At 45.6% G+C, this 25,836-nt stretch overlaps 1 protein-coding gene across 1 annotated transcript in view; it reads right to left on the bottom strand.

Moving 5' to 3' along the window:
• Positions 1–21,372, bottom strand: part of LOC105555638 — a 100,740-nt gene extending 79,368 nt beyond the window's left edge. The window contains exons 1-5 of the mRNA XM_012002665.1: positions 21,246–21,372; positions 14,639–14,742; positions 5,821–5,987; positions 5,367–5,697; positions 2,074–2,181 (exon numbers count right to left, since the gene is read on the bottom strand). Coding sequence (XP_011858055.1) covers positions 2,074–2,181; positions 5,367–5,697; positions 5,821–5,987; positions 14,639–14,742; positions 21,246–21,372 — 837 coding nt within the window. The remainder of the gene's footprint in view (positions 1–2,073; positions 2,182–5,366; positions 5,698–5,820; positions 5,988–14,638; positions 14,743–21,245) is intronic.
• Positions 21,373–25,836: the final 4,464 nt, after the last annotated feature.

Raw genomic sequence — 25,836 nt, 5'->3', positions numbered from 1 at the left:
TAATTTTTTAATTTTTTGTAGAGACGAGTCTCACCATGTTGCCCAGGCTGGTCTCAAATTCCCAGCCTCAAGCAAACCTCCCACCTCAGCCTCCCAAAGTTCTGCGACTATAGGCCTGAGCCACCACACCCAGCCTCTTTTTTCTTCTTTAACAAAATAGAAAAGAAAGGAAATTGTCTGAGTGCCTCTTATGGAGTAAAAATAATAATGATTACCTCATGAGACTTTTATTTTAATGATATTCAAAATCATAATGGAGACCCCACCCAAGCAACCCACCCAACATAAACAGCCCTTATGGTGGTGCTGATGCAGGCTGACACTTACATATGGGGTCATGAGGTTAACTGGATTTCTGACAGTGACTGCAGTGAAACAAATAATTGAATATTGCTGAAGGGACTAGTTTGAACAAGTTATGATTAGCCCTTATAATTAAGTAGTGGAGGCTGATTATAAGAACTGCAGTTAAAAAAAAAAAGACTTACGAACAATTTTACCACAAAAGGGCTGGTTCTGGGAAGGTCGTCCATTGGGATGAGCAGGGAGAAAATTGCAGGGACCCCAGCTAAGACACTGTGAAAGGAAGGATTAGAGAGAGTGGGGGTGGATGAGGGAGGGCAGAGTGGAGGATGTGCTGGGTGGAAAGAGCCTTGGGGGAAGGAAAGGAGAGAGGGAGCAGCAGCTGGGGAACTGGAAGTTCAGAGTACAGAGGGAGGAGTTGGGGCCTGGCCCAGCTGTGTTTGGGATGCCAGGCGCCCCCGTCTGGTCTGTCAGGTACCCGCTTCCCAAGTTACCCATTTCATCTCGGTGCTGACCTCTCCTCTCCTTTTTTCCCCTCACATCCAAGCCCTAGATTTAATCTCAGAAAAGATATGACATCAGAATATTTTCTGACACCCAGTGCTTTTGGAGTCAGAATTCTGATTGCTGATCTTACTCCAAGTGAGCTGGCCTCAGGAGGGGAGGCGCGGGCGAGAGCAAGTCTGACCTCACGGCAGGGACGCATCAGCAGCCAAGAGAAGGAGGCCCTCACTTGGAGGGGTCAGTGGGGGTGGCTGGAGTGCCGGGAGCAGAGGTCCTGCAGTGATAACCAAAGTGCTGACTTTCAAGCTGGGCTTTCCAGATGTGGAGGAGGTTCCGGTGGTCCTTCCAGGAAAGTGGTGTGAGAACAGGCCCACTGGAAGGGATGGGAGGGGCAGCCGTGGAGGTCAAAGGGGGAAGGGAGGAGAAGGGCTGAGCAGGCAAGCCAGGCTTTGGACTCCACTCAGTCAGGAATGCAGAGCGGGTGACACAGCCAGCTCTGGGTTTGCAAGTGAAACCACCTTTGCAAAAATTATAGCTGAGAAAATTATGACAGTGAAAGAAATCTGACCTGACTAACTCCTTCTTGCTTTTAACCTTCAAACTGTCCTTGCTCATTCCTGGGCACAGGCCCGACTAACTTGGGGAGGAACTTAGTTTATGTTAATAGATTAACTTTGAAACAAAGACAATAACAACCCTTTCCCAAAACAAACCGCTTTTTGACTAGGGACTAGACTGTCTTTGCAGGACTAATAAATTAGCCACAAGATTAGAAATTATGGTTTAGGAGTCACTGTTGTAAAACCTGAGCTCGCTGCTTGAGATAGTTTGCAGGCCCTGTGTTCCAAAGCACCAGCTGGCGCCACTCAGATGGATAAGCTGGCTCATCTGGTCTTGTGGACCCTACCCAGGAGCTGACTCAGTGCAAGAGGACAGCTTCAACTCCCTATGATTTCATCTTCAACCCGACAGATCAGCATTCCCCACTTTGTGACCCCCTCCCTACCCACCAAGTTACCCTTAAAAACCTCAATCCTGATTTTCGGAGAGACTGATTTGAGTGATAACTTCGTCTTTTGCGTGGCGTGGCTGGCCTGGTGTCAATCAAACTCTTTTTTTTACTACAATGCTGTGGTCTTTATTTGTGCGGCGGGCAGGAAGAACCCCTTGGGAGGTTACACAAGGACTGAGGACCCATGTGACTTGGGAGTAAACCCTAGCCAGTTCATTTTAGAGAAGAATAAGAAAACAAGACCATACACTCACCTTCCTGAGCACCTGGTCACTGTCAATGCTGCTTTTCAGGTCACTTTTGATGGCTGGACACACAGACGTCTGAGACTGCGCACAGTGCTTCTCATACGTGTTCAGAAACTTTTGAAGAATCAAAACGATGGGCAGGGGAGCCCCTTTAGATTTGTGTTTTCCTTCATTTGCTCTTGGCATTGTTTTATAGTGTTAGATTTCTCTTGGATTCTGAAAACAGTAACTTGAAACCCAACATATAGGTGTCTTTTTAAGGAGCAGAACATACTTCATCCACTAAAAACATTAGGAAAATATTGCTGCATAATCTTCTCTGAAAATCTTGAAGTGCTTCATTTATCTTAAAATGGGACTAGGAGTCAAAATGGAGACCACTGGAAGGAATTTCCAATTTCTCTATTCATGGGTCCATGTCGTTCTTTTAGATTCTTCAAAATAGGGGTAATAGCCGCTGGAACTCAGTTATAAAGGAATGCAATTAACATTAATACTGGTTACTAAAAATTCCTAAGAACATACTGATTTTTAAATGGCATAGTTCCCTTTACAGACACAATTCTTGCCAGACAGTAATATATCATGGTGGTTAAGAACGTGGACTTTGGAGATGACTGGGTCTGGATTTTAGTCTTGTCTCTACCACTTAACCCACTGGGTAGCCTTAGATAAATTATGAAGCCTCTTCAAGTTTCCATTTCCCTATCTGTAAAATGGATTATGAGCCACAGTGATGTTTTTGAAATGTAAATCAGGTCATATGACTTTTCTGCTTAAATCTCTACAGAGGTTTCCCACTACGTTTATCTCTACTGAATTTATTATATGCTTTTTCTACCAGCTATTGAGAGAGGTATACGAATGTGAATTCATCTATCTCTGCTGTTAATTCTGCCAACATTTGTTTTATATATTTTGAAGCTATGTTATTAGGTGTCTATACATTTGGAACTGATATATCTTCCTGAGGAGCTAACTCTTTTGTTATTATTTAATATTCCTGTTTATCTCTAGTAATGCTTTACACTTTCAAGCCATGGTTCCCATACTGCACTGAGGTGCTTCGGGGCACTGCCCTAGATTTACAGGGCACTATAGGATAATTTAAATTTCAAGAGAAAGCCAGCAACATCTGTTAGATGCTATGTGAATTATTAGCTGGAAGTATTTTACAATTTCAAATTAGATCACACTTGTGTTAGTATCCTATTTTTACATAGCAAACGATCCCATCATGGGTGAAGAGCATTCTGGAAAGGCGAATGAACCCAGTAGAATGTAGACATCCAGATACTAGGGTAAGGGAAAATCACAATATCATAGTTCTGGTTGGGACTTCACAGATTGTCTAACCCAGGACGTTGAGTGCTAAAACCAGAAAAGCGCTAGGCAAACCAGGATCACTGTTAACTCTAGCAGTCCTCCACTCATGGCCATCTCCCAGGTGTCCTCTCAGAAGTCTGTGCTCCAGTCTGCTGCCACAGAGCAACCAGACTTGGCAGCTACAGAAAACTGTTTCTTGGGCGAGGTCAACCTTTTTTTCTTTTTTCTTTTTTTTTTTTTTTTTTTGGTGCAGTAGTGCAATCACAGCTCACTGTAACCTTGATCTTCTGGGCTCAAGGAAAGAAAAGAAGGGACTTACTTCAGCTGAAAACAGAACTGGGTCTCCTGACTCCCAGGACTGTTTCAGGCACAAATACATGGACCCTTAAGAGCACGCAGAGAATGGCTGGACACGATGGCCCCAGTCTCTTTTTTTTTTTTTTTTTTTTTTGAGGTGGAGTCTCGCTTTGTCGCCCAGGCTGGAGTGCAGTGGCGCGATCTCGGCTCACTGCAAGCTCCGCCTCCCGGGTTCACGCCATTCTCCTGCCTCCGCCTCCCGAGTAGCTGGGACTACAGGCGCCCGCCACCACGCCCAGCTAATTTTTTTTTTTTTTTTTTTTTTTTATTTTTAGTAGAGATGGGGTTTCACCGTGTTAGTCAGGGTGGTCTCGATCTCCTGACCTTGTGATCCACCCGTCTCGGCCTCCCAAAGTGCTGGGATTACAGGTGTGAGCCACCGCGCCCGGCCCCGGCCCCAGTCTCTACTAAAAATACAAAAAATTAGCCGGGCGTGGTGGCACACGCCTGTAATCCCAGCTACTCCGGAGCCTGAGGCAGGAGAATCGCTTGGACCTGGGAGGTGGAGATTGCAGTGAGAAGAGATGTCATCACTGCACTCCAGCCTGGGCGAAAGAGCAAGAATCTGTCTCAAAAACAACAACAACAACAAAAAACAACAACAACAACAACAACAAAAAGCACTCAGAGAAATAGTGACACCCCCACTGCAGGCCAAGAGGAGTGGCCTCCGAATGAAACCCACCTCAATGGCAGCTTGATCTCAGACTTCCGGTCTCCAGAACTGTAAGAAAATTCTGTGGATTAAAACCAGCCGATCTATGGTATTTCGTCAAGGCAGCCCAAGATAAGACAGGTAGTATACAGTATTACTGCTCACATTATGGAATATTCCTCACCAACATTTAAAATATTTACAGATGCACAAACTACCCACATAGATTCTGCAAATGCTCTAACAAGACACTTTTGAATCTTGAGTTTTTCACTTAATGTTGTATCACGAGAATTTGTCATTTTTATATAGAGTAAATGCTCAGGTTAGCAAATATCTAGGCACTTCAAAGCCAGCCTTGATTGAATCATCAATGACTATTCATTGAAGGTCTAAGGTGTATGTGTCCTGCCCTGTGCTAAGTTTTACTTATCTTTTCTGAAAGTGACTCTCCCTCCCCAGTGTCCTGGAAATGGGACAGTGTGGGTGCCGGAGGAGGGGCTGAGAGTGGGGGCGGCTGGACTCTGCCCTCTGTCCCGAGGGGATGCGGAGGGCCCTGCTCTGGGTCCCTTGCCCGCCCAGCTTGGACGGCTCGTGGTTCCCGCTCGGAGTCCCAGGGGACATGGAGACGGCCTGCAAGGAGGGGCCGCTTTGCGCTCCCTCTCCAAGGCTCCCGTGCTTTTGATATATTTTCCTAGAGAATCCTAGCTGCCCACCCCGAGGTCGAGGCCGGGAAAAGCCCAGCTGCGTGCACTGTTCCCCGCCCCCGCCCTGGGGCTGTGCGGGTGGGTAGGGGAGGTGCGCCTCTGGAGAGAGTAGGGAGCTGCGGGCATCCTGGCCTCCTTGGAGCCTCGCTCCCGGGATCGAGCATTTCTCCCGGGGTTGCACAGTTCTCGGGGCTGAGGCAACCTCCTCCGGCCCCTGTCCGCCCCACCGGGCGCCCGCACTCACTCGCGCTCACTCTCCCTGCGTCCCGGGCCGGCTGCCCGCGTGGCGTCCGGTGCCCTGGAGACGGCAACAAGGGGCGGAGGCTGGAGGGACCGTGGCCACCCAGGGCGCCGGCGCTGGGGAGATAGCGGGAGCTGGAGGAGGAGGCAGGTGGCGGCAGGAAGCAGTGCCGGGGCTCGTCGGAGCTCAGGCTCGGGCTTGGATTTGGAGAAATTGAGAAAACCTGGTGTCCTCGCTGCAGATCAAGCTTGTCGCAGCCAACATCGCTGCGAGGGACGCTGCCTGGCAGGGAATAGGGGAAGCTGGGGAAGGCAGACCGGCGTCCCTGTTCATCAGTGGGGAATCTGGGGGAGACAGGGGCCTCCGAAGCGTGGACGCTCCAGACTGTTGCCGTCGCTCCCAAGGCCGCGGTGGACCAGCCCTGGAGCCGCCAACCGATTTCCCAGGGAGTTCCGTCCGCACATCACCCAGCAGCAGCTGCAGGCGCCTGGGACTCGCTCGCGGTCCCGCCCAGTCCTCTCCTGCCCACTAGAGGGGCTTCGTGGAGCGGCTGCTTCCCGCTCCCAATCCCAGGAGAAAAGGGGCGCAGGGATAAAGGCAGAGGCTCAGGGACTAGACCTGTGTAGGATTTTTTCTGGGGAATATTAAGGAGAAAGGCGCAAAACAGATGAAGCTTTCAGGACTGGACGGGGAGGAAAAAGGATTTTTAAGAAGCTTTGCTGGCGGGGTGCAGTGGCTCACGTTTGTAATCCCAGCACTTTGGGAGGCCGAGGTGGGCAGATCACCTGAGGTCGGGAGTCCGAGACCAGCCTGGCCAACATAGTGAAACCCTGTCTCTACTAAAAATACAAAAATTAGCCGGGCGTGGTGGCAGATGCCTGTAATCCCAGCTGCTCTGAAGGCTGAGGTAGGAGAATCATTTGAACCTGAGGCAGAGGTTGTAGTGAGCCAAGATCGCGCCACTGCACCCCAGCCTGGGTGACAGACACTCTGTCAAAAAAAAAAAAAAAAAAAAAACACTTGCTTCGGGCAGTAGTTTGGGGGCGTAGAAAGGAAGGATTGGGAGGATGTAGTAGGCAGAATAGAGTCCCCCGAAGATATGCATGCCCTAATCCTGGGAACTTGTGGATATGTTACCTTACATGGCAAAAACGACTTTGCACAAGATTAAAGTTACGGACCTCGAAGCAGGGTACAGGCTGAGGGGAACGGTTATCCGTGATTACCCAGGTGGGCCTTATCTAATCACAAGAGTCTGCGAATGTGACATTGAGAACCTTTTAGGTTGGGTCAGAGAGAGATAAGGAAGATCAGAGAGAGAGAAAGAGAGAGATGCAATGAGAAGGATTCTACGCACTGTTGAAGCCTTTAATGGGGGAGGTAAGGAGACTTAAGGAAGGTGGGCAGCCTCTAGAAGCTGGAAAGCGGAGAAAGGACTCTCCCCAAAGCCTCCGTGAGGAAACACAGCCCTGCCGCCTCCTTGATTTCAGTCCAGTGAGAGTTTTGTGGGATTTCCGCCCTCCATATCTGGCACCTAAGTTATCTGTCTCTATCTTAGGATATAGAATAGGTGCTTAATGCATACTCGCTTAATGGGAAAAAAAGTGAATAAAAATAACAGTTGGATTAAACAAATTCACAGTAAACTGCGAATGGAAAGTAACCCCTTCATTCCGGTAGGGCTGGCTGTAGTTTTCTAAGCGTATGTTTTAACGGGAGGAAGTCTGGGCTCACAGTGAAGTCAGGAGGGTCAAGGAGGGGCAGGAGGGATCCTGAATTTGGTCCAACATGACTTTCCCGTGAATGTGCCTTCAGGAGTCTGTGCCCCTCTGTTTTTTTTTGTTTTTTTTTGTTTGTTTTTTTTTTTTTGCCTCTTCTCTTCCTGTCTCTGTTGGAACTTAGAGCTTTACTCAAAGGGTCCTATTTTGTGCATGACTATTTTGGCCTTCCTAAGACAAAAAGCAGGCGAGGGCAGTGAGGGAGGAGAGTTCCAGAGTGGGCAAGAGGGCATCTGCAGGGCACCCACTGGGACTCAGGGCAGATGCCTAGGGAGCAGAGGAATGGTCAGGAAGGCCAGAGCCGGAGGACAGGGACAGTGAGGGGCAGAAGCTAGACAGCCCATCAGAGCTGAGATGAAGGGTCCTTTGTGTGCAATGTGGGCAGGTTCTTAAAGGAACCGTGTCACTAGGATTTGGTTCAGCTGCTAGTGACAGAAACCCAGTTACACAGTTGAAACAATACAATACACTTCCCTTTCATGTAAATGAAGTTCAGGAGTGAGCAGTCCAGAGCTACTGCAGAAGCTCCAGGATTATAAAGAACCGAAGCAACTTTTACTTTATTACTCCTCCATCCTTGGTGTGTGATTTCTACCTGATGGCCCAGAACGGTTGTTGAACTCCAGCCATTTTGTCCCAAATTCAGGAAAGACAGCTGGACAAAGAAGGGCACATTCTCTGTCTTTAAGGATATCTTCCAGAAACTGCACTTGACACTTGTGCTTACATCCCCCTAGATTAGGGACATGACCATACATGATCATACCTAGCTGCAGAGGAGGCTGGGAAATGTAGTCTTTATTATAGGCAGCCATGTGCCCACCTGAAAATGGGAGCTTTTGTTACTTACAGAAGAAGGGAAAGACAGATATTGGGAGATAACTAGCACCCTGAGCCACAGCAGCTGGTAGCTGCCAGGGCCACAGCAATGGCAGGTGCAGTGGTGAGATAGTTGCGTTTATCAGTACTGACACAGGATTTTTCTCAGCCACTTTGACAGCTGGGGACCTCCTTACCCAGCAATGCCCCCACCTGCTTCCCAGGTCTCACTTGCCCGCAGCCTGCTGCTGGAGGCACCCCACCATAACTTGGCCCGCCTGTGTTATGTCTTGTACCTGCGTTCAGTGGTTTCCGAGCTCTTGTCCCACATCTAAGAAGAATGAAGATACAGGGACAATTCAAAGAGTGAAGAGGGTGGAGAAGAATTTTATTGAGCCACAGAACAGCTCTCAGCAGAGAAGGGATGCGGGGGTGGTCCCCCATCCCAGCAGTTGGGTGGGTTGCTCTCCCAATGTGACTGAATCAGGGCTTTTATGGATTCAGAATGGCAAGTGCGTGCTGATTGGTTTGTGAGTATGCAAAAAGTTTATAGTGAAGATACCACTCAAAGGTGGGCACAACCCTGTAGAAAACCCTTAGGAAAGTGTAGGTATATGTAGAATAGCTGAAGGGTGAGGATCAACTAGAGGAAAGCATGCCAAATGGAAAGACAGGTTCTCAATCTGGTCCATGGATTTGACATGTAGCTTGGCTTTCAGGCTTTAAACTGTCTTTGACTTGGAGGTGGGGTTTCACCAGGGACCTTCCCCTATCTGCCTAGGCATTTGGCTGACTCCTGTCACTATCAGTACTATGTGGATTTCTCACACATTGAGTATTTGTAAATCAGGGCAGCCTGGAACTCATTTAACAGCTGTAATTTTGGATGTGACTCACCAGGGCTGAATTACCGAAGAGGCTAACCGAGCATGTGTGCAGGGCTCCAGCAAAGTTGGAAACAAAACAATGGCAATGAGAAGGAAAGAACTTGCTATTTCATATTGCAAGCAAACAAACACACAAACAAAAACCCAGCAAAATAGTTTTGGGAAAAATCAGTACTTTGATGGGCTTCATTATTTATATTTTGCAGTGCAGGGCTGTTTTGGTTTTCGATTTACATAGAAGAGAAAGATGGATGTGCCACAATCTCTTTGGTTCTTAAAAACATGACCAGGTACTCAGAATCAATATCAGCCTACCCCACCAGGTGCCTTTGCTCCCTGCTAATCCATCACTGGAACTGTTAAAAGGCCTTTGAGATGAATTTTGCTTTTGGTGGAGAGGGGCTGTTGTGCTACTAAACACACAAGAGAGTATATGCCAGAGGGGAGAAATCCTGAGAGAAGAAAAAGAAAGGAGAAAGAGAGAACATGAGAATAGGAGGGAGAAGAGGCAAAGGAGGAAGGTGAAGTCAAAGGGACAGAACAGTTCAGGGGTGGCCCACTCCTGATGTGGGGGTTTTAAATGTATCCACAAATACATCTACTCCTCCCTTCAAAAGATGGAGCTTCATTTTGCTTTCCTTGGGTATGGGCTGAACTTAGTGACTGACTTCTAGTGAATAAAACATGGTGGAAGTGATAGTGTGTAACTAGGTCAGAAAGGCATTGCGACATCCTTCTTGTTCTTCCTCTTGGTTCACCAGCTCTGAGAGGAAGCAGCCCCTGTGCTTGTGAAAATGCCCAAAAAAGCCCAGGGAAAGGCACACGTGACAAGGAACTGAGGCCTCCAGCCAACAGTCATTTTGGAAGTGGATTCTTCAGGCCCAGTGAAGCCTTCAAGTCACTGCAGCCTCATGAGCAACTCTGAGCTGGAACCACCCAGCTAAGCCACTCCCAGAATCCTGACTCTCAGAAATTGTGTGCGATAAGAAGTGCTTGTTGTATAAAGCCATCACATTGTAGAATAATTTGCTCTGCCACCAACATCAGACTAACACACTTAGGAACTTCTTTCTCCATAATGGAAGATTCACAGGTCCCAGACAGTGCATGGCCAAAGTGCCTGAATATCCATTCTCCTCTTCTTCCTTGCTAACAGAACTCAATTTTGGTATGTAGGCCCACAAGCCGGGCCCACAAGCCGGAAAAACAACATTCCCTAGGCTTTCTTGCTGATGGGGTAACCATGTGACATAGCACTGGCCAATGAGACATATGCACACGTTGATGCAAGAGGCTTCCCAGAAGGCTCTTTACAAGGAGGGAGACCCAGGTGGCTTGACTTTTCTGTCTTTTGTTCCTCCATTTCTTCTTGCTTGGAATACAGTCATGGTGCTGAAGACAAAGCTGCTGTTCTATAATTACTAGATGTCAAACACATCCTGCCTGGATGGCTGAGCAGATGGTGGAAGGAGTCAGGGTCTTCAGTAGCATCGTGGAGCCCCTGAACCAGTCTGAGTTGCTCTCTTCTGTATTTTCTTTGTTTGTTTGTTTGTTTGTTTTTCAGACAGGTTCTCACTCTCTGTCACCCAGGCTGGAATGCAGTGGCACGATCATAGCTCACTGCAGCCTTGAATTCATGGGCTTAAGCAATCCTCCCACTTCAGTCTTCCAGGTAGTTGGGACCACAGGCACACATTACCACTCCTGGCTAAGTTTAAAACAGAAATTTTTTTTTAAGAGATGGGGTCTTACTATGTTGCCCAGGCTGGCTTCAAATTCCTGGCCTCATGTGATCCGTCCCACCTTGGTCTCCCAAAGTACTAGGATTACAGGCCTAAGCCACCACACCTGGCCTAGATTCTCATTTCATAAAGCAAAACTGTTCAGATTTCTCAGATTTACAGATATATAAACTCCTTGACTGATGCATCTTTAGAAATGTGCAAACACTCAATTCCAAATTTTAGAAAGTATGCAGTGAGTAGTATCACATTTTTGATTGGTGAATTTGTGTTGTTCACCTGTCTCTGAAACCTACAGAAACTGTTCTGAAGAGAACAGGGATTATAGTGGTAAGAAATTAGGACACGGCCAGGCGTGGTGGCTCATGCTTGTAATCCCAGCACTTTGGGAGGCTTAGGTGGGCAGATCACCTGAGGTCAGGAGTTCAAGACCAGCCTGGCCAACTTGGGGAAACCCCATCTCTACTATAAATACAAAAACCTAGTGGAGCGTGGTGGTGGGTGCCTGTAATGGTAGCTACTGGGGAGGCTGAGGCAGGAGAATCACTTGAACCTGGGAGATGGAGGTTTGCAGTGAGCCAACATCACACCATTGCACTCCAGCCTGGGCGACAAAGCAAGATTCTGTCTCAAAAAAGAAATTAGGAAACAATCTCCAATCTCATTTCATTCTCAAGGAGAACACTGAGTTTTGAATACTGAAAAGGTGACAACTGGCCCTGCTGGCCACCAGACTGTGGTTTCCAAATTGCACATAAACATTGCTCCCACCTCCCAACAATATGTTTGGCGCAAGACAGACAAAGCCGTTCTACAAGCACGAAAGTGACTAAATGTCCTCTTCTGATGGACCTGAATGACTGCTGCCCGTCACCAATGACAGCCATCTGGAGTGCTCCTACCGTCTCGATCAAATTCATATACGATTACAAATTGCCCGTACTCCTTGACAGCGTCCATTCTAGGATTGCCCCCTACTTTCCTCTTCCCCTCCTAGAGTCACCCCGTGTGAGTCCAATCCTGTAAGAAGCCTCTCCCAACTCCTTCGTCTTCCTGAAGTCCCCACATTCCTCTGGGGACATGTGCTCCTGTTGCATCAAAGCCAGTAAATCTAACGTCTTTTTTTTTTGGACTGCAGGTCAAAGAAATCGAGGTAATCTTTGGTCAGCGACATTTAACAGAACCCAAAGCCAGAGCTATAAGCCCCTCCCCTGTTTACTGGCTCCAGCAGGGTCAGGAATTGGTGGGAGGAGCTGCCAACAGAGCACAGCCCTGGCAGGAGTTGGCATTTTTGGAAACTCATTCAACCTTGGCCTCAAATAACTTGTCCTCCATCTATGTGTCTGTTTCTTCTGGCACCAACAAGAGGAGAAAGGAGAAGACTTGGACCCTTAAACAGGCAGCCACCATCTTCCCAGCCCACTTCTCCCAGCAGAGTTCTGGGGAAGGAAGCTCTCTCTCTTTTCTGCTCTTTCTGTAGTCATCATTCAGTCCTGACAGGGTTCCTATGCCAAAAAGAAGCAAAATCTTCAGTGAGGAAATGGTGAGATCCTTACATCAGGCAGGTAAGGAAGAGTTTTCTTCTAGGGTGTGCTTAGAAGGAAGCGAAGGTTTTCCTGGGGCTGGGTATATCTGAAACTCATAGGCACTAGGTGTTGTGGGCTCAGTGAGGACTGGCCTTGCAAACCATTTGCAGGTGTTTCTGAAACGTGATCTGACCAGAAAAAAAAAAAAAATTTCAAATAAACATCTTAACTAAAGGGCCAGGAATGTTTTCCAATAAAAAACTCAATGGAGAAAGACATTTGAAAACAAATCTCAAATAGTTTTTCAACAAGGTGAATGGGGTAATGATATAAAACCTAGCCTTAAATGTGGGCTATATCAGTGCTTCTTAACCCCAGTGCTACATTAGAACCACCTGGGAGTTTGAAAGTAATGTCCATGCCTGAGACCCTGCCCCAGACCAGTTACATCATTATCCTTGGGGTGGGGCAACAGTGTTTGTTCCCAGGTGGTTCTAACATGCAGCCGTGGAAAGGCACAGGGGTGTGGAAGAATGCTGAGACCAGGAATCAGGAATCAGTCCTCTCCTTTGTCAAGCAAGGTACTCCATCACTCTCATTGTTCTCATTTGCAATATCAGTGTTTCCGACATTATAATGTGCACACAAGTTACATGAGGATCTTGTCAACGTGAGAGTGTGGTATAGTAGGTCAAGAGTGGGGCCTGAGACCTGCATTTCTAAGAAGCTCATGGATGCTGCTGATGCTGCTGGTTCGTGGGCTGTAATTGGAACAGCAAGGTCCTAGGTCCGTGGTTCTTAAAATGTAGTCCCAAGACCGGGAGCCAGCCTCAGCGTCACCTGGTGTCAGGTTCCGATCCAAGCTGAGGTCCACGGGGAGTTGGTGGATGAGGGGAGGGCAGCTGAAAGAACACTCGAGAGACCACAGGTAGGTGGGACATGGCTTTGTTCAGCAGCTCTCTCACACTGTCAATGCTGTATTTATGCACCTCACAGACAATAGTAGCTCAGAGCCAGGTGATGAGCCCTCCCATGTTATGGCTACATAACTGTGATGATATAATATATGGGATTGTGTGCCTGTGCTCCAATCCTGCTGTGTCATGCTGTGCTGGATGTGTACCTCGGCCTATACTTGACTGCAGTGCGGCCACTGTCCTTACACCTAGGAAATTGTTAGAAATGCAAAATTTTTGACTGTTACTCTGATACTCCGAGTATGACAAGATCTAACCGTCTGTTATAACAAAGCTTCTAGGTGATTCAGAAGCATGCTCAAATCTGAGGACCTCTGCCCTGTAAATTCCAAAATCTCTTCTGGTTCTTAGATTCTCTGGGACTTGGTCTTTCTGATTGCTACAGAAACCACTGCTCTTCCTCAGTACCCCAACTGAAAATCCACCAACACCAGATGTGATCCTGGGGGCCACTAGTGCATGCCTTCCCAGCATTGTCCAGGATTTTGTTCCCTGAGGAGTCATTCCTTCTGGGAACTTGGACCTATCACCATTTCCCTAGTATGATGGTTAATTTTATGTGCCAATCTGGCTAGACCATGGTGCCCAGATATTTTGTCAAACATGATTCTGGATGTTTCTGTGTGGATGTTTTCTGGATGAGATTGACATTTAAATCAGTGGATTTTGAGTAAAGCAGATTGCCCTCCATCATGTGGGAGGACTTCCTCCCATCAGTTAAAGCCCTTACTAGAACAAAGACTGACCTCCCCGCAGAAGGAAGGAATTCTGCGTGCAGACTACCTTTGGATTCAGATTCCCACCCTTCTCTGAGTCTCCAGCCTGCCCCATCAGACTTTGAACTTGGCTAAGCCTCCACAATCATGTGAGCTAATTCCTTATGATAAACCTATCTATATACACATTCTGTTGGCTCAGTCTCTAGAGCACCCTAACTATTTTGGAGGTCCTTTCTGCTCCTCTCCAAATCCAATCTGCCTGCTTTAAAAATATTATCTCCCCATCTTTTCTGTTCTCATGGCCAAGTTCTCTGTGTCAAGTATTTGCAAGGAAGTAATATCCAGAAACCTAATAAATCTGTCACCTTAAAAGATAACAGAGCAGAAGTAGCATACCAGAAGAGCCAGGCGGAATAAAATTTGTTGCCTTTTCTTCAAGTAAGATCTTATTGTACTTTGCTATCTGCTGCAAAATATCAGGCACCTCTTTTAGAAGCTGTTGATAAACAGGGCAAAAATACGAGGTCAGAGTCTTATTGCTGAAGTTGACAACTTTTTCTTATTCAGATTAATTAACTCAAATTAACTTAAACCTTATTCAAGTAAATTTGAGTATTCAGTTTTATATTTGGTAATAGGATGGAGCTTTTTTTCTTCCCTTCATCCTCCCCAGCTCCCAGCAATTTTGCTCTCCTGCTGCATGCTGAAGTTAACAGATATGGCCTTGGTAATGCAACTCAGCACCCCCTCCCTTTTTCAGTATAATAACATATTTTAAGCTTAACCCACACAGTAAACTGCTAAGAGGGGGCCATTTTTTACAACATGAAGGCCTACTTGCCTTGTAGATGCCTCATCTCCAGGAGTACAGTCCTCCTCCCACACCATCAGGAGGAAAACGGAATGACTGTCCACATAGACGAGAAGCTGCAAAAAGGACCCTGGGGAAGGAGGTGAGTAAAGGCCGAGGAGCTGGAGGGTTCTAAGGTGTGGAGCCCCAAGGGCGTCCCCATGAAGACCATGTCCCTGGAGAATCTCGGTGGGATGAGTTCAAGACAGAGGGCAGCCACTCCCAAACCACTGTGGACTCTGGGCTGAAAGATTGGATGTCTCCATGAAGTAAAGGAGTGTTTGGACTTTGGGTGCCTTGACTTTGTGCTTGTGATAAAGGTCTAGGCTATACTTTCTTAAAGATACACCAACATTGCATTAAGAAAACCAAAGTGTTTTATCTCTTCCCCATCTTGTGAGGTGAAGGTGGGCCACAGACCATGGAAAAAGCTTGCAGGCGCGCAGTTCACCGATTTGGGAAGTCCAGTTGCATGGTTCCATAATTGTCCTCGCTCCAGTGATCCTCCTGCGTTCCCTTTCCTGAGTACAGAAGAGGAGCAAAGACTTTTTTATTCTTGTGGAATTCAAGAATAGAATTTCATTGTAGATTTGCAATCACCACCTTTCTACACTGAGGTTCTCATGTTGTGAGTGTCCTTGTGGCAGCCATGCAAAGCCCTGCAGGTTCAGAAATCTGAGCGCACGAGAACATTTGCTAAGCCTGAGGGCTTCCCTGTGGGCTTTGTGTGGGACAGCAGAGACAAATAGCTCCTGCTTTTGCTGAGTCAAAATTCGGCTTAGGATCCAGACAAAAATTACTGAATTAAGAAGTTACTTTTAGACATTTTATCTAACTCCCACAGCTTTCTTTCTCACAAGCCTAAGATACCACAATGGAGAAGATGACATTCTCATTAATGAACTCTTTCTGTGTCATTCAGTCCTCACTATTCTACATAATTCTTTATGGTATTGTTAATGCATGAAATGGTTTTATTTTTAAAACATAGTCATTTCCACAAATAGTTAAGTGTTATATGCTGAAAGTGGGTATATTCTCAAACACAATATATAATTTCTTGAGGTGGAGTAGCAGCTAGTTAAATAAAATTTAAGTTTGAACAGATTCATTAATTAGTCTTGTGGTTGCAAGCATCAGAAAGTATTTCCTATTATATGAGTTCACATATTTGTAAATGAGTGAACTTTTTGTTACTTTTCAGATTCTGTAGTTGTTAATGCTTTGTATTCCCCCAGATAGTTTTATCTTTCCTCGGTGAACTTTATGAGCTGCCTTCCAAGCCAAAGTGTCTATGAAGGTGAGTAATGCTTCCATTCAATTTTATATCCAGCTGGAGAAGACATGACTACATAGTCTAGCTAACAGGCATAGGGTCATATGGCCATATGGATTTTTTTGTTTTATATATATATGTGTGTGTGTGTATATATATACACACACATATATATATATTATTATTATTATTTTTTTTGAGATGGAGTCTCGCTCTGTCACCAGGCTGGAGTGTAGTGGCGCGATCTCAGCTCACTGCAACCTCCACCTCCCGGGTTCAAGCAATTCTCCTGCCTCAGCCTCCCAAGTAGCTGGGACTACAGGTGCGCACCATCACGCCCAGCTAATTTTTTTGTATTTTTAGTAGAGACGGGGTTTCATCATATTGGCCAGGATAGTCTCGATCTCTTGACCTCGTGATCCTCCCGCCTTGGCCTCCCAAAGTGCTGAGATTACAGGTGTGAGCCACCACGCCCGACCCTGGTTTGTTTTAAAGTCTGAGAGCATGGATGATTTAGATCAAACCAATGGTTTGTCCCAGTGTTTTAAATTTGATTTGATTATCCAAGGTGCCACAGGTCTGTAGCTCTATCACTTTTATAGTAGGGGTTTCATCCCACCCCCTGTTGGGATCATTGCTGAATTTCAGATCTGTTGGGCACATCTGAAGAATTGACAGCATGGGCTATCTGAAGCTGACTGGATGTGGAAGACCAGGGAGGTTTCCTAATGGAAAAAGGAGCCAGCCTTATCTGTGGAAGGGGGAGGTGTACTTGTACTAATAAGCATGCCTCTGTGCTTGGTTGGATGTGGGAGAGCAGACAGGGGGGAGCAAGGGAGTGTGGTACCCTAGCCAAGCTCCAGGCCTCCCTGCAGGCCCTGAGTAGTTCAAGATCTCACAGGGCCTGGCAGCAGTCCACGGGAGGAAAGGGTGGCTCAGTGGCACTAACAGTGATGACCAGTTAGAGTTGTGTCTGGGCCCAGCACATGACAGGGGAGGAGAAGGAAAGCAGAGCACCACTTCAGCTGCCTGGGCTAGCTGGGGGGTCTGTGTGAAACACCCGAAAACATCTCCCAGGAATTTCCAGGGACCTGAGGTCCAAAAATAGCAAGTAAAGACAAGAACTAGTGAGAGATAGGCCATATATTATTTTTAAAGTATTTTTGCTATTATTAATATATGTCTTATTTTCATATAAAAGTTAAGTGATGCCATAGGAAAAGGAACCACCACTATTCAACGTCAAATCTTTGTGTACTGAGGCAAATTATCAACCTGCCAGGTCAAAGTTCAATTTGGACAGCCTGGTGTTCAAACAAATTATATTCTGTAGCAGTTCGTGTTCTGCAGTGCAAGCAACAGAAAATATTTCCAATAAACTAGGGCAAAAAAAAAAAAAAAAAAGGATGTATTGGCAGAATCTTTGTGACAAGTAATTCTAGTGTCAACGTGGCTAGGCCATGGTGCTCAGTTTTTGGTCAAACACTGGTCCAGATGTTGCTGGGAAAGTATTTTTTAGATGTAATTGACATTTAAATAAACAGATTTTCAGTAAAGCAGGTCACTTTCCATGGTGTGGGTGATTGCTAATCTAGTCAGTTGAACACCTTAAGAGAAAAGACTGAGAAGTTCGTTGAGGAAGAAGGAATTCTGCCTCTGGACGCCTGTGGACTTGAACTGCAACCTCAGCTCTTCCCTGGGTCTCCAGCTGGCAGGCCTGTCTGCAGATGTCAGACTTGCCGGCTGCTACGATTGCATGAGCCAATTCTTCAAAATCTCTCTCCCTCTCAAGACACACCACCTCCACCCTAGTGGTTCTGTTTCCCTGGAGAACCCTGACTAATACACTGCTAAGGGACAGCTAAACAACCAGGGCTTGGGAAAGACAGAAAACAGGTCACCCCTGGGGACCTGGGCATGTACCATTGCCCTATACTATGTTCCATTAGATGACTCCACAGCACCATGATCTGTGTCTGTGTCTATTCAAGATCCAACTTCTTGAAAGAGGAAGAATCGACTGGGTCTTCCTATTGCAAGGTGTGGGGTGCTATTGCCAGATGAGAGGTGGAGAGGAAACAGGTCAGAGGAAAAACAATAAACATTCCCTAGAATGAGGTTCCTTGAGGTAGATATGTTGGCTATCAAAGTACACCTTGAAACAGAACCTCTCAAATAGTGTCTTTGACCGGATCATCAGTGCAGTCATCTTTCTATGTAAAAGACAGCACCGTTCGGTGCCAAGCTCCTGCATTCTGTGTAGAATGGACAACACAAATTGTTTCTCATGGTCAACTTTTATGAAAAACTCTCATGGAGAGGAGTTAGATTCATATGAGAATTTCACCCAGAATCAAATATAAAAATAAGTTATATAGTCCAATTTAGAGTGAAAAATAGAGGTTGTAGAATTGGATATGATAATGTGCAAGTTACTTCCTATTTATTCTCAGCTCCATACCTGCCCTGGTACACTCTGACCTACTGGGGTTGAGAGACTGCAAACTACATTTCCCAGGCTTCTTTGCCAACTGGATTTCCGTGAGCTCGTCCAATTAGAGGACAAGCAGGAGACCAGAGGGTAGGGAGAAGGGAGGAGAGTCCTACACTGGCCCTCATTCCCTGGCAGTTGTTGGCAGGTCCTTACAGTTGCTGTTGAGGCAGCAGAAAGTGGGGTCATTCCGAGGCCCTAGAAGCCCAGATAGAAGCAGAACATTTTCCGTGGTTTTATCTCTTCATCTCTTTGATGGATTTAGAACTAATTGCAATAGTGGCTCCAAAATTGTGGCAGCAGAGGTAGGGTCTCAGAGTCCTACTCAGGGTGGTATTAGCAGCTTCTGGTCTTTGGGTATCACTGTTTCTGTTTTTGTTTCTCCAGCACTCTTTCTTCATCCTTTTGCTCTTCTAGACCTTCTAACAATTTTGTTGAAAATTCCCCAAATTAGGCCAGGCACGGTGGCTCACGCTTGTAATCCCAGCACTTTGGGAGACCAAGGCGGGTGGTCACCTGAGGTCAGGAGTTCAAGACCAGCCTGGCCAACATGGTGAAACCCCATCTCTATTAAAAATACAAAAATTAGCCAGGCATGGTGGCACATGCCTGTAGTCCCAGCTACTTGGGAGGCTGAGGCAGGAGAATCACTTGAACCCAGGAGGCGGGGGTTGCACTGAGCCGAGATTGCGCCACTGCATTCCAGCCTGGGTGACAGAGGAAGACTCCATCTCAAAAAAATAAAAATAAAAAGTAAAAAGTAAATTCCTAAATTAAATTTTCTCTGTTTGAAATAACTGGAGTGTTTTCCGTCTTTCTGACTGAACTCTGACTGATACAAAAAGCGCAAGTGTTGTTTCTGAGTTTCAATGTAAGGAAACTTAATTCCCATATTTAATTTTGGCTCTGTTTAAAATTTGAGCAGACAGTTTACAGTAGTTAGGTCATCTTGGCCTCCTCCATTTTCCTGTTTGGGGTTTTTTGTTTTTTGTTTTTTGAGACGGAGTTTTGCTCTTGTTGCCCAGGCTGGAGTGCAGCGGCACGATATTGGCTTACTGCAAACTCCGCCTCCTGGGTTCAAGTGATTCTCCTGCCTCAGCCTCTCGAGTAGCTGGAATTACAGGCACCTGCCACCAACCCCGACTAATTTTTTGTAGTTTTAGTAGAGACAGGGTTTCACCATGTTGGCCAGGCTGGTCTCGAACTCCTGACCTCAGGTGATCTGCCCACCTCAGCCTCCCCAAGTGGTGGGATTACAGGTGGGAGCGCCATGCCCAGCCTCTGTTTTGGGTTTTATCAAGAAAGATCTTGGCCGGGCATGGTGGCTCACGCCTGTAATCCCAGCACTTGGGGAGGCCCAATTGGGCATATCACTTGAGCTCAGGAGTTTAAGATCAGCCTGGGCAACATAGTGAGATCTCGTCTCTACCAAAAAAAAAATACACGAATTAGCTGGGTGTGGTGGTGCGCACCTGCAGTCGCAACTGCTCGAGAGGCTGAGGCAAGAGGATGACTTGAGCCTGGAGGGGGTCAAGGTTGCAGTGAGCCGAGATCGTGCCAGTACACTCCAGCCTGGATAACAGAGTGAGACCTTGTCTCAAAAAAAAAAAAAAAAAAAAAGATAAAGAAAGATCCTCAGGGGCTAAGGAGCATCTTTAAGATCATCTCTGGGTGGAACACACAGAGCAGAGGCACACAATCTGGCTGAGAAGACACAAGCCTTTGGGGCCTTCCAGAGGGCCACTCCTGCCTGGGGCCTGCCCTTGTCTGTGATCCCTGGTCACCTCCTGCCGGCTCAGGCCAGCTTTACACCTTTGCCTTCACATTTCTGGCCTCACCTGGAAGAGCTCTTGATCCTTCCCATGTGAGTTCACTGTTGACCCTTACTCGTCACTGTCACTGCTTCTGGAAGCCTCATACCGACCACACCTCTCCCTGCAGTGCCTGGGCGGGCTGCCAGGAGGCTCTCTTATGCCAAGTCCAATCACACTGTGCTCCACCAACTCCAGATGAGCAAACACTAATTTTGAAATAGTAGATTTTGCCTACCAAATTAGCAGTGATTTTTAAAGAATGATAATCTGTAATACTCAGTGGCTCACTATTGAAGAGACTGTGGTGAGAAGGTAGTCTCCTATATGCTGATGGGGTATAAATGGAGGCTTTTCTCGAGTGAGATTTGCCTGTATAGATGAGGTCTAGAAGTTCCACACGTGGGAACCTACTCTAGAAATAAATTAAATTTAGGTTAAGAGCTCCAATGCTTTCAGATGCCAGTGATAGAAAACTCAGCCGGGCATGGTGGCTCATGCCTATAATACCAGCACTTTGGGAGGCTGAGGCAGGCAGACCTCCTGAGGTCAGGAGTTCGAGACCAGCCTGACCAGTATGATGAAATCCCGTCTCTACTAAAAATATAAAAACTAGCCTGGCGTGGTGGCATGAACCTGTAATCCCAGCTACTCGGAAGGCTGAGACAGGAGAATCACCTGAATCTGGGAGGCAGACGTTGCAGTGAGCCAAGGTTGTGCACTCCAGCCTGGGCAATGAGAGTGAAATTCTGTCTCAAAAAAAAAAAAAAAAAAAAAACTCAACTAATGTGACTGCAGCATTCAGACGTTTCTTGCTCATACAAGTCTGGTAGTAAGAAACCCTGGAAGTGGTTTTGTGTCCCCATGGTATAACGAAGAACCTGGGATCTTTCTTTTCTCACTCTGCCATCAAGAGTTGGGGGGACATGTTGTCTTCCTTCATGGTAGCACTCACAGCATCCTGTCCTCATATGACAATGGACCAATACAAAAGAAGAGAGTGGGGCAAAACAGACCTTCTCCCAAAACGCCTTTCTCAGAAGCTCGTAAACCCTTCCCTTCACCTTCTGGATGTGTCTCATTAACAAAGAGGAGTGAGATCTCCATGATGGGCTCAGGCCACTCAAGGCCCAGCAGGCACATGGCTGCCTGAATACCAGTGGGGTAGCATTCCAAAGGAAGGAGGGTAAATTGCTTTTGGGTAAGCAGCCAATGGTGTCTGCCACAGGGAACCAATGTTTTCATACAAAGATATTTGATATAGCATTATTCATAAATATAAAGAAGTAGAAACTATGGGGTTAAGAAATTATGGTACACTTAAGGCTGAGGTGGGAGGATCATTTGAACCCAGGAGTTTGAGTCCAGTCTGGGCAACATAGTGAAACCCTGTCTCTAGAAGAAAAATGTAAGAAAGAAAAAAGAAATTATAGTCCATTTATTTGGATAGGGAAACTACTAAAACTAAAGGGCTAGAATCTGGCTTCCAACCAGGTTGGTCGGACTCCAAACCCACATTCTTAGTTGCTACTACCTCTTTGGATTTAACAAAATCATTAACCACCACAGAAGAAAAAGCAACAGAAAGCTTTTCAAAATGTAGATTACTTAATAAAAAGCAGTCAGTGCACCACAATACCCCCATTCTCCAATAACTAGGGTAGTTCAGGGATTTCTGACATTGTTATCCTAGTTGTCACTTTTGGGAGGTTAACAGACTCCTCTGAGATTCTTTGCCTGATTCCTGTTGAGAGACCAAAACAGCTACAAGTTAAAGTCAGTTTAAGTGTCCATGGATTCTGACTGCTTTACTGGGTCAATTGTAATAATATTATTAAAACACCTAAACCCCTCAGCCAAACCCAGGGTATATGAAGAAGGTTGATCAAACAAAAGCAATGTTTGAAGAATCTGGATAATAGTAATATGACTTTCTAACAATAATGCAAGATTTTTTTTTAATTAAAGGGTTTTTTTTTTTTTTTTTTTTTTGAGACAGTCTTGCTCTGTCATTGAGGCTGGAGTGCAGTGGCACAATCTGAGTTCACTGCAACCTCCACCTCCCAGGTTCAAGCAATACTCCCACCTCAGCCTCCCGTGTAGCTGGGATTACAGGTGTGCACCACCACCCCCAGCTAATTTTTGTATTTTTAGTTGGCCGTGTTGGCCAGGCTTCTCTCAAACTCCTGACCTCAAATGATCTGCCCGCCTCGGCCTCCCAAAGTGCTGGGATTACAGGCGTGAGCCACCACACCGGGCCTAAAATTAAACGGATTCTGGTTGCAGGTCTTTGGCTCATGCTGTCTTCCCTGATGTTACTGCAGGTCAGTTACATATGGACTGATTGATTGTGCAGATGGCCAACCACAGTGGCTGGTTACTTTTCTCAGGGCACCTGCCTTCTAGAAATGTATCTCCTCTCCTCTCCCCTTTCCTCTTTCTGTCAGAGAATAGCAGGGGTTGTGGAGGAAAGCTGAATTCTAAATTAGTCATTTTGTTAATTAATAAGGCTAGCTAGAGGTTTGATGAGAAAAAATTGCTCCTTTTTTTTTGTAAGTGTAATGTGGTTAGATATAAAGCTGTCTCTTATACACATCTAGCTCCTTTTTTTTTGTAAGTGTAATGTGGTTAGATATAAAGTATCTAAAACTTAGACAGATCTCGAAATCCAAAATTTATTTTTCCCTCAAAGCCATGCTTAAGTTTACTTAGAATAACCACAGCATTTTTCTGAGGCTCTGCAAATACCTTCTCAAGCTTCCTCTATTTGCTTGGTAAGAACGGTGTGCAGTGACACATCCTGCAGTCTGACTGGCTGGGCCACTTCACCACCTTGACCATAGATGACTCTATGCTGATCATGGTTACATGACTGTTTCATGCTCGTACCACAATCTCATTTATTTCAGAAATTCAATTTTCAGTTTATATGTGTTCATACTGGCAACGTGGCTCGAAAAACACAAAAGACCCAACCATTTTGCCTTCAGCCTAACAGCAAAAATAAAAACATGGCATGGATATATCTGTGAGACCAGAGCATTGAAGTTCTTGCAATTCCTCATGATACTGTCTTATGCTGCCTTCCTCTCTCTTATGCTTTGTAAATCTAGTGCTGCTGATATCAAATGACCCAGAAAACTCCTATTCATTCTTTAAGACGCAACTCAATGTATCCCCTCTTTCATAGGGCCCCTCTAACTTTCTCAGGCAGAGTTAGCAAGTCTCTCCTCTTGGGTCCCATGGCATCTTATACCCACCTACATTATATTGGAATGATTTGGTTTTCTGTTTTCTTGACAATATTTCAAGCCCTTCCAGAGTCAAAATAGTATCTTTATTTTATCTTATTTTTAGTAACTTAATTTTAAAATGATGGAATATTTCTCCTGTAATCTCAACACTTTTGGAGGCTGAGGTGAGTGGATCATTTGAGCCCAGGAGTTTGAGACCAGCTGGTCAAGATGGTGAAATCCCATCTCTACTAAAAATACAAAAATTAGCCAGGCATGGTGGTGCATGCCTATAATTCCAGCTACTTGTGAGGCTGAAGCACGAGAATTACTTGAACCCAGGAGGCAGAGGTTGCAGTGAGCCGAGATTGCATCACTGCACTCCAGCCTGGGTGACAGAGCCAGACTCTCTCTCAAATAAATAAATACATAAATACATGATAGAATATTTCATATATATAATAGAACACACATATATGTGTACAATAGAATATTATATAAAACACATATAAGGTACACAAAATAATGATAGAAACATCTGTGTAACCAACATTGCCTATGTACTGAGACTGGGAGGCCCTCCTGGGTGCCTCTCTCTCTTTATACCACCCCTCCTGAGGTAACCCCTGTCCTGGATTTGGTGTTTATTATTCCCTTCTTTTTCTTTCTTTCTTTTTTTTTTTTTGAGATGGAGTCTTGCTCTGTCGCCTAGGCTGGAGTGCAATGGCACGATCTTGGCTCACTGAAACCTTCGCCTCCCAGGTTCAAGCGATTCTCATGCCTCAGCCTCCTGAGTAGCTGGGATTATAGGTGCGTGGCACCATTCCTGGCTAATTTTTTTTTGTATTTTTAGTAGAGTCAGGGTTTTGCCATGTTGGTCAGGTTGGTCTCGAACTCCTGGCCTCAGGTAATCCACCCACCTCAGCCTCCCAAATCGCCTGCTGGGGTTACAGGCGTGAGCCACCATGCCCAGCCTATTCCCTTCTTTTTCTTTATAGATTTACACCATATGTACACATCTTGTGTAAATGAATTCCTGTTGCTCCCCAATTGTTAGATTTTACAATTTTGCCACCCTAGTGAGTGGAAAACATTTTATTGTCATTTTAATTTGCATTGTAATGCACCCTGTAGTTTCCATTTCTACAATTAGTAATGAATCTAAACATCATTAAATGTGTTTAATTGGTCATTTGGATTTCCCGTCTTAGTGAAAGTATGTTCTTGTCTTTATTTCATTTTGCTATAGGGTTGTTTTCTTTTTCTTATTGATTTGTAACAATTCTTTATATATTTTGGATACTACTCCTTTGTCAGTTATATGTGTCATGAATGTTTTCTCCTAGGCTGTGGCTTGTCTTTTCATTTTCTTTTTTTGAGACAGCATCTCACTCTGTTGCCCAGGCTGGAGTGCAATGGCGCAATCTCGGCCCACTGCAACCTCTCCCTCCCAGGTTCAAGTGATTCTCCTGCCTCAGCCTCCCTAGCAGCTGGGATTAAAAGCACATGCTATCATGCCCAGCTAATTTTTGTGTTTTTGTAGAGACAGGGTTTCACCATGTTGGCAAGGCTGGTCTCGAACTCCTGATCTCAAGTAATCTGCCCATCTCGGCCTCCCAAAGTGCTAGGATTACCGATGTGAGCCACCACACCCGGCCTGTCTTTTCATTTTCTTTATGACTTCTTTAGATGAACTCAATTTCCTAATTTTTGTGTCAATCATTTTCTTTTTTCATATGACATTTTTGTGACTTGTTTATTTATTTTATCTTTTTGAGATGGAGTCTTGCTCTGTTGCCCAGGCTGGAGTGCAGTGGTGGGATCTCAGCTCACTACAACCTTTGCCTCCCAGGTTCAAGCAATTCCCCTGCCTCAGCCTCCTGAGTAGCTGGGATTACAGGCAACTGCCACCATGCCCAGCTAATTTTTGTATTTTTAGTAGAGACAGGATTTCACCATGTTGGCCAGGCTGGTCTCAAACGTCTGACCTCAAGTGATCCACCCACCTCAGCCTCTCAGAGTGTTGGGATTACAGGTGTGAGCCATCACACCTGACCTTTTGTGACTTATTTTTAAAAAATCCTTTTCTGTGTGGTCTTAAAGACATTCTTCTATATTTTCTTTTAAAAGTGTTGAAGTTTTTACCATTCACATTTACCTGTTTATTTAACAGCAAAAAACAGTTACTAGTGGATAATTTGGATAATAGTAATGTGGACATTAGGACATTCAATTGATTCCAGCACCATTCATTGAAAAGTCTGTTCTTTATTTGCTCATCTGTGGTTCATCTACTTTTGTGTCCCTCACAGATGTAGGGCTCTGTTTACGGACTCTCAATTCTGTCCATTGATATAGTTTTCTGTTTTTGAAC

This window comes from Mandrillus leucophaeus, unplaced genomic scaffold (assembly GCF_000951045.1).
Source record: "Mandrillus leucophaeus isolate KB7577 unplaced genomic scaffold, Mleu.le_1.0 Scaffold693, whole genome shotgun sequence".
Taxonomy (NCBI): Eukaryota; Metazoa; Chordata; class Mammalia; order Primates; family Cercopithecidae; genus Mandrillus; species Mandrillus leucophaeus.
This window is presented reverse-complemented; position numbering and strand designations above follow the sequence as displayed.